Source organism: Thamnophis sirtalis, unplaced genomic scaffold (assembly GCF_051295495.1).
Source record: "Thamnophis sirtalis isolate CommonGarterSnake01/CBP01778 unplaced genomic scaffold, rThaSir2_p1.2 scaffold_13, whole genome shotgun sequence".
NCBI lineage: Eukaryota > Metazoa > Chordata > Lepidosauria > Squamata > Natricidae > Thamnophis > Thamnophis sirtalis.
The window spans coordinates 5,234,719-5,243,192 of record NW_028261393.1 but is presented as its reverse complement, the minus strand read 5'-3'; the positions used below and the strand labels follow the sequence as shown (position 1 = coordinate 5,243,192).

General features: G+C 46.4%; 1 protein-coding gene across 1 annotated transcript; it reads left to right on the top strand.

Moving 5' to 3' along the window:
- Positions 1–486: 486 nt before the first annotated feature.
- Positions 487–7,117, top strand: PRR19 (proline rich 19). Its single transcript, XM_087727962.1, has 4 exons — positions 487–1,493; positions 4,641–4,813; positions 5,223–5,239; positions 5,632–7,117. The coding sequence occupies exons 1-4, from the start codon at positions 557–559 to the stop codon at positions 6,773–6,775; spliced, it is 2,271 nt and encodes a 756-aa protein (XP_087584088.1). The 5' UTR covers positions 487–556; the 3' UTR covers positions 6,776–7,117.
- Positions 7,118–8,474: the final 1,357 nt, after the last annotated feature.

The following is an 8,474-nucleotide window of genomic DNA, read 5'->3' as shown; positions in this document are numbered from 1 at the left end:
GTTGTAAAATGGGGCAAAACTGACTTAACAAATTTCTTACTTAGCCACATAAATTTTGGGCTCAATCGTGGTCGTAGGTTGAGGACGACCTGTAATATGATTAATATATATATAAATAACAAACCTTTATATATTTTATATTTTTATTATATCTTGTTGGGCTGCTTTATTAGCTGTCAGGGTTATATGTAGCACGCAAACCGCAGGTTGGCCACACCTGATATAGGGACAGCTAAGAACCAGGAGATGATGATCTCTAGTTCTGCATAGACATAAAAGCTGGCTGGGTAACTTTATACCAATCACCAGGAGATGGTGAGTTCTAGTCCTGCCTTAGGCATGAAAGACCTTGGGCTAGTCACTTTCTCCCAGCCCACCTTACAGGATTGTTGTTGAGGGGAAAATAAGGGGAGGAAAGAGTATTAGGTACGTTTGCTGCTTTGAGTTAGTTTTTATAAAAACAAAGGCTAAAAATAAATCTGGTGAACTTTTCTCAAGGGAGAAAAATGAGAAGTTTTTATTCTATCTTTGCTTCCATCTAGGTGTTACTTTCAATATGAATCTTCGTGACAAGGGAGAAGAGCAAGCATCGTCTCGTTTCCCTCCATCCCATCCGTTGAAGGTACCCCTGTCCGAAGAAAATGCTGAACAAAAATGCGTCAGGGTCAAACGCCGTCGAACGCGACGGGAACGCGACTACATCAAATTTGGCCAGAAAGTTACGGGCAAAATTCCAGAACAGAGACCCAACTGCAGGGGCCTGAAGAAGATGCTGCCCCCTTTCTGGAGCTCCCAGCTAAACAACTGTGCTAAATCAACCCCCGTCAAAGGGAGCCATGTTGCCCAACCCGTGATCATAACCCAGAACAGATTGACACAGCATCTGGGCATCTTTAACCGAGAGGTGAAGTCCGCCGACATTGAGAGATTACTAAGTCCCAAGGCTGAACATGATGCCATGGATGTGACTCCTATCCAGAAAGCCAGCGGAGGGCTACTGGGAATAGAGATGCAATCCTGTAGCTCTCCTGATACAAACCAGAAATCTGTTCCGAGGGAGCAAGGTGAATGCCCTTTAAAAGAGGATTTGAACCCAGTGCCCGGGGATTCTCATGCCACCCCTGTATCAGTCAGAGAACACCACCCTGTTGTGCAGGAAGAGGATGCTGGCTACAAGCCCTCATTGGCATCTCCTGCTGCGACGTTCGACCAACAGGCCACAGGGGAGGAAGCTTTCCAAAGCAACACAACAGTGGCTGCGAACGACAAGGAAAACGTCCCCCCACCTCCCGCAGAGGGCGTAGAGCTGAGGAAGCGCACACATCTGGCCAAGGAACTTGCTCAGGACTTGGAAAAACTGCTGGATCTCAAGGCAATATTCCCGGGGCGTGATTTCATCGGTGAAATGCGGCAGAAGGTTATCAACGCCGTGCTGCGGCAACAGAAAACCTTGCCCGATTGGTCCGCTTTGGCGTTGCTGAGGAAAAAAACAGGTAGTTATAACACGGACGTAGGTAAGAGGTTACGGTGTGAGTATAAACCCTATTAAAAGGGTGGATGCAGGGCAAGCAGCTTCGTGGCAGGCCCAGAGTTTTGTTCTTCTTAAATACTGAAAACAAAAGAGGTCTGTTTTCAGCAAAAGCATCATTTTTGCCAGCTTCCCTTGACAGCCGGTTTTGGGTTTCTAACGTGCTTTAAAAAGAAAAAAGTCAAGCAATTGTCTCACAAATTGAGTGATTTTAAAGTATTCCGCACAAAACCTTGATTCTTTTCGAGTTCCTGTAATTTTGATCTCTCCCTCCCTCCCGGGATTCCTATCTATCCCAGCATCCACAAGAACAGGCATACAGTAGCATCTCTTAGAACAGGTGTGTCAAACATTCATTGAGGGCTGCTTCATGGTTGTGTTTGATCGCGGGGGGGAGGGGGAACGTGATCAGGTGGGCATGGTCAGTTCAATACAATACAATAGCAGAGTTGGAAGGGACCTTGGAGGTCTTCTAGTCCAACCCCTTGCCTAGGCAGGAAACCCTATACCGTTTCAGACAAATGGCTATCCAACATCTTCTTAAAGACTTCCAGTGTTGGGGCATTCACAACTTCTGGAGGCAAGTTGTTCTACTGGTTAATTGTTCTAACTGGCAGGAAATTTCTCCTCACTTCTGAGTTGCTTCTCTCCTTGATTAGTTTCCACCCATGGCTTCTTGTTCTGCCCTCAGGTGCCTTGGAGAATAGTTTGACTCCCTCTTCTTTGTGGCAACCCCTGAGATATTGGAAGACTGCTATCATGTCTCCCCTGGTCGTTCTTTTCATTAAACTAGACATTCCCAGTTCCTGCAGCCTTTCTTCATATGTTTTAGCCTCCAGTCCCCTAATCCTCTTTGTTGCTCTTCTCTGCACTCTTTCTAGAGTCTTCACATCTTTTCTACATCGTGGCGATCAAAACTGAATGCAGTATTCCAAGTTATAATACCAAGGCATTATAAAGTGGCATTAACCCTTCACGTGATCTTGATTCTATCCCTCTATTGATGCAGTCTAGAACTGTGTTGGGTTCTTTTGGCAGCTGCTGCACACGACTGGCTCATATTTAAATGGTTGTCCACTAGGATTCCAAGATCCTTCTCACAGTTACTACTATTGAGCAAGGTACCACCTATACTGTACCTGTGCATTTCGTTTCAGTGTCACTTGCATCTGGGGAACCTGTGGTGGTCCAGGTAACCCCCTCCCCGTCCCTTTTTTGGCTGGGTTGGCCTGCAGTGCCCTGTCAGCAAAAACAGATGTGCCCCCCCCCCCAGCTCCGTTTTTGCTTGCAGAGGGCTGCAGGAGGCCGTCGCCATCAAAAACGGAGCCAGGAGGGACCATGTGTGGCCCTTCTGAGCTCCATTTTCGCTGGCAGAGGCACCGCGGACCGATTCTTTGCTGTTTCCAGGGCAGCCCTGCGGGCCATATCCAACCATCCCATGAGCCATATCCAGCCCGCAGGCCTTGAGTGTGACACCCCTGCCTTAGAATTACTTAAACCAAATCTTTTCTTGGGATTTCACATCAGCTGGGAAGAGCAACCCTGGCTAGGAAAAGAAACAGCTGCTTTAAGATTGCCCAACCGGTGCTGTGTCCCTGTTCCAAATCACATTTTGTCCTTTGAATACAGATCTCGGCACAGCTTTACTATCCGCCGATCTTTGAATCAATAAAAAACAATGCCAGCGCGTTCCCATCGCTGATCCCCCTCCTGCTTTTATTGCCTCTGTTCCCAGCCACCGCAGTCACCTGACTTCCTTTCAAGATAATGGATGACAAAGCCTCACGGATGTTACACTCGGGGTGGTGTTTAGAATAAGGGAGAAATATTACTTTAATGCTAGTGTAGCAAAGAACTATTTGAGCCTTTTCACTCAAGGGCTGGGGATGAAATGAAACATCACAGGAACAAGAAAAATGTTGTGGTATTTTCCAGTTGACAAAGAAAACACTGGTCCCAGGAAGAACATCAATACAGGTAGTCCTTGACTTATGGCCACAATTGAGCCCAGACTTTCTCTTGCTAAGTGAGGTTTTGCCCCATTTTAGGACCTCCTTTCTTGCCACCGTTGTTAGGAGAATCACTGCAATTGTTAAGTGAGTAACAAGGTTGTTAACTGAATGTGGCTTTCCTATGAACTTCGCTCATCAGAAGGTTACAAAAGATTATGACATGAGCCCGGGACACTGCAACCGTCATAAATATAAGTCAGTTGCCAATTTTGATCATGTGACCACGGGGATGTTGCCATGATTGTGGGTCTGAAAAATGATCGTGTCATTTTTTTCCAATGCTGTTGTAACTTCAAACAGTCACGAAATGAACTGTTATGAATACTACCTGTAAATAGTAAGGCTTGAATTTTAACAAGATGTTCTGAAGATCCCATCTTCATATATGACTGCTGCAGCACATCAGATAGGAGATTGGGGGGCCTTTCACAGGATTTTTTTCCTGTACTTTGAGAGCTGGGGGAGAGAATTTGACCTGCGAATAATGATCTCCAGGGGCAGTAGTTAAAACTCTCAACACCCTTTCCAAAACTCTTTGGCTGACTGGCCAGTGAGGCGTTAAGAGGGGCAAGAGTTGAAGTAGAAGGTGTGCCCAATTTCTCAACCTGACCCTGCCATGTGTTCAGAAGAGTGGTTGGTGGCCTGTTTTCCTACCACCGGTGATAATGAGTGGGAGAGGAAGAAACTTCAAGGACCTTGTTCATTTTCTCCTTTCTATTTCTTCCAACACTATTTCCTACAGTGTGGTGAATCTGTCTGTCTGTCTACGAAAGTAAACAGTGTTGTGTTTTCCCCAAAATAAGACAGGGTCTTATTTTCTTTTGACCCCCGAAATAAGCACTTGGCCTTATTTTCGGGGAGGTCTTATTATTTTTGAGGTGCAGGAGGCGGCGAGCATGGTCACCTCATGGCTGCTGCTCTGTTGCAATATTTTCAGGGAGGGCTCAAAAGCTCGATTGGGCTTATTATCCGGGGAGGTCTTATTTTCAGGGAAACAGGGTAGATTAATCCTGCCTTTATTTATGCTGATCTCATGAGTTTGTAGATTTGCAATCCCTGAGATGGGATTCCTTGCATTCACTTACTGTGCCCTGTTTTAGATTTCAAGAGCCCAGATAACAGAGACCAGAAAAAAATACATTTGGAAGAAAAATCTAGCAACTGCAAGAGCAGGAACTCTGGGACGAGCGTTTCTCTCAAAACCCAAAAAGAACGAGAACAAAATTTCCTTTCCTGTTTCTCTCACGGTCCTACGCATAAAGCGGAAAGAGCAGTAAGTACAATAAACTCTGAGGCCATTTCTCCATTCTGGATTTTAAAGTGCTGTCTACCCCTTTTTATGCTGCCATAAAGCTGTAACCCTATAAAATTTCTAGTGGAGTAGTGGTTAGAACGCAGTATTGCAGGCTAACTCACTGACCACAACCAGGAGTTCGATCCTGACCGGCTCAAGGTTGACTCAGCTTTCCGTCCTTCTGAGGTCTGTAAAGTGAGGACCCACATTGTTGGGGGCAAAATGCTAACATTGTAGACAGCTCAGAAAGTGCTAAAAAGCACTATGGAACAACACATGTTTAATTGCTATGTTAATGGCATCTCTGCAGTGCTCATAGGAAACCCATTACCCTTGCTGGTACCTCAGTTGTAGGCATGCATTTTGGGCTTCTCCGATTTCCCTGAAGGGCTCCCAGTATTCCAGGTAACATAGCCAGACTCCTAATATATGTGGAAGGTCAAGGATGCTGCCTGGGGATTTCTGGAATTGAAGTCCAGAAGTCTAAAAGTTGCCAGGTTTGGAGACCTCCTGATTTGTGCCTTGGTGGCACAGTAGTTAGAGTGCAGTACTGCAGGCTCCTTCTGCTGACTGCCAGCCGACTGCAATTTGACAGTTCAAATCTCACCCGGCTCAAAGTTGACTCAGCCTTCCGTCCTTCCGAGGTGGGTAAAATGAGGACCCAAATTGTTGGGGGCAAGAGGCTGACTCTAAATTGCTTAGAGAGGGCTGCAAAGCATTGTGAAGTGGTATATAAGTCTAAGCGCTATTGCTATGGCAGGCTAACTGTATTCTATTCACCTTTGACTACGCTGTAGTGATTGTTTCTCCATACAGGCAGATGACGGACTATCCCGAAGAGAAGATTTTGAGCTGTTTGCCAAGCCAGAAGTACACGGCCCGCGCAGCTTCTTTTCAACGGCACCTCAGCCTCACTCTCTCCTGTCAGCTTCTTCCGAGAGCGTGGATTCAGCCAGGAGCTCCTTCACTCTCCCAGAGGAACAGTGCGCTCCGCCCGCAGTCAGAACTGCTCAGTCCTGGGAGCAAAGCATGGGGGAATCCAGAGGCAGGCAGGAGAGGTCGGAAGGCAAAAAGAGAGGGGCCCCGAAAAAAACAGCCACCTCCAAAAGGCATCATCAGCTTCGCCAACCTCTGGCTGACCGAGATTCCTTTGGATCAGCTGATCTTAGCCGAAGCCCCTTCCTCGTGGCTGATCCGCAGCCCTATCCTTTTGCCTATAAACTCAGCCCGGATCGGTGGACTCTACGGGAGGCGGAGCCCGTTCCAGGGTACAACCTGCACCCGTCACAGGAGCTGCCCAGTTCTCAGCTTGTAGATTTAGGACTCGTAGAAAGAGCCGCTCCCGAATCCCAGACTTCTTTCGACGTCTTAAAAAGTATCTGGAGTCCTAAACGGGCCAGCAAGGAAGCCAAGCCCTCCCAAGCCCTGGCCTGTACTTCCTTGGCTCACCTGCCCCTGTCTTCCAGGGAGTGGAACTCAGAACAAGGGCAGCCGAAGGAATTTTTCCAGCTCAACGCCCTCTCCCAACAACCCCACTCCTTCTACAGGCACTGTTTCCAGCAAGAAGTCTCTGCGCCCAGCAGGCCCCCTCAGCTGAAGAGCGGCGTCTCTGCCCAAGGAAAACCTAGACTCTATTACCAGAAGGTCTCAGCCGAGCAAGGGAGAACCTCCCACAATTACCCATTCTGGGGGCTGGCCGAGGCCTCCGAAAAAACACAAACGTCTAGAGAAAAAGGAGCCGGGAACCAGATTTGCAGCTTGGAGAGGCTCCTTCAATTGGGAAACCTGCAGCAACTGCAGGCTTTACAGCAACTGCCCATGTCTTATTTCCCCCCTTCTGAGGCTTTAGAGAAAGGGATTTCTCCTCTCACTTTACAGAGTCATCTGTGGGGGCAGTCCAGTCCTGAGCCCTGGGCCTTCCCGAGAATGAGGTTGTACTGAAAAACTGCATTGTTAGAGAAACTTCGGAAGAAGAGAAAAGGAAATCACTCAGCAGCACGAATAGGAGAATTGGAACGAGCATTAGCCACATCGGACCTATAACTGCATCTCTCTCGATCATTTTGTTCTGTGATTATTATTTTTTCTTCATTTTTTTTTTGGTAAAAGCCCACTTTGTTCAGATCGCTCACAGAATGATAGTCTCTTTTTTTTTCCCCCCAGGTAAGGCGGCCCCAGGAGGCCAATTGCTTTACAAAAGAAGATGAAGGTTGGGTCTCTTTTCATTGTGTACGAGGAGGCACAAAATCACATTGGCAATCTTCATTAAATTACATTCTAAGAAACACAATGCGGCTCTTGCTGTTTTTGAAGAGAGGGGAACAATCCAAATGATTATTTTTTTTTATAGGGCAGGAATAAATCTGCATCACCATATCACAAAAGATACTTGATAGGGTTTGATTTGGATTGCCGTTCTGAAACTTTTGATGCATTAAGTTGATTCAGCCTTCCATCCTTCCAAGGTTGGTAAAACGAGGAGCCAGATTGTTGGGGGCAAGAGGCTGACTCTGTAAGCCGCTTAGAGAGGACTGTAAAAAGCACTGTGAAGCGGTGTATAATTCTTAATTGCTATTGCTGTCTCTTCTCTATTCCAGTTATGGGATGTGCTGTAGTGTTGATCTCTACAACTTTAGATCTGCAACACTATTCATGATATGGGGTGGGTGGGTAGGTGAGCAGAGATTTTTGCAAGAAGTGACATAAAAAGATTTGCATTTGCATAATTAAGTATTTACTTCACTCTCAAGAAGCAGGGGAACAAGCTAATTGAGCAATGATGACTGTTGACATACCTAAATAGGAAGCTGCCTGCAAAGCGTTTATTTTGTTATTTATTCCACACTTTTTAATAACACACACACCCCGACTTGCGTATGGTGACCTGGTGCAGGTAGTCCACAGCTTATGACCACCATCAAGCCCAAAGTTCCTGTTGCAAAGCGAGACCATTGCTAAGTGAGCTTTGCCCCCATTCTACGACCTTTCGTGCCACAGCTGTTCAGTGAATCACTGCAGCTGTTCAATTAGTAACACGGTTGTTGAGTGAATCCGGCTCCCCCACTGACTTTGCTAGTCAGAAGGTCTCAAAAGGGCATCACGTCACACACACACACACCGGGACACTGTAACCGTCATAAATATGAGTCAGTTGCCAAGTGTCTGGATTTTGATCACCTAAGCATGGGAATGTTACAATAGTCGTTAAGTATGAAAAATGGTCATGTTTCTCAGTGCCGTTGTAACTTCGAACAGGCACTAAATGAGCTGTTGTAAGTCGAGGACTACCTGCACCAGCAGAGAAACCTGATATTTTTCCCTCTTCTATTTTGTTTCCACCAGCGATGGGATGCAATTCTTTTAATGCTTCTGTCCTGACCGAGGCTTCCCAAGATCATGAAGCCAACTCCTTGTCCCGATAAAACCTCTTTTATTTAAACTAAAGGGAATTCCTCTCCAGCAAAGTCCTGACCAACAGTCTTTTAAGAGATTTCACAACCACTGACCTTTATCAGGCTTGGAGAGCTGCCAGGCCGATATCTTCCAAACGCCACTCTGTAGCAGACAATAGGTGGCAAGAAGTCAGGAAGAGATCTTCACCCTAATGAATTGAACTAATTGTCTCCTTCAAACTCCCCTC

Bases quoted from the DNA above. Each gene is read 5' to 3' on its own strand.
- PRR19 (XM_087727962.1), top strand. From the start codon at position 557: ATGAATCTTCGTGACAAGGGAGAAGAGCAAGCATCGTCTCGTTTCCCT. The intron at 1,494-4,640 runs GTAGTTATAACA...GCCCTGTTTTAG, and splicing joins GTTGCTGAGGAAAAAAACAG to ATTTCAAGAGCCCAGATAAC.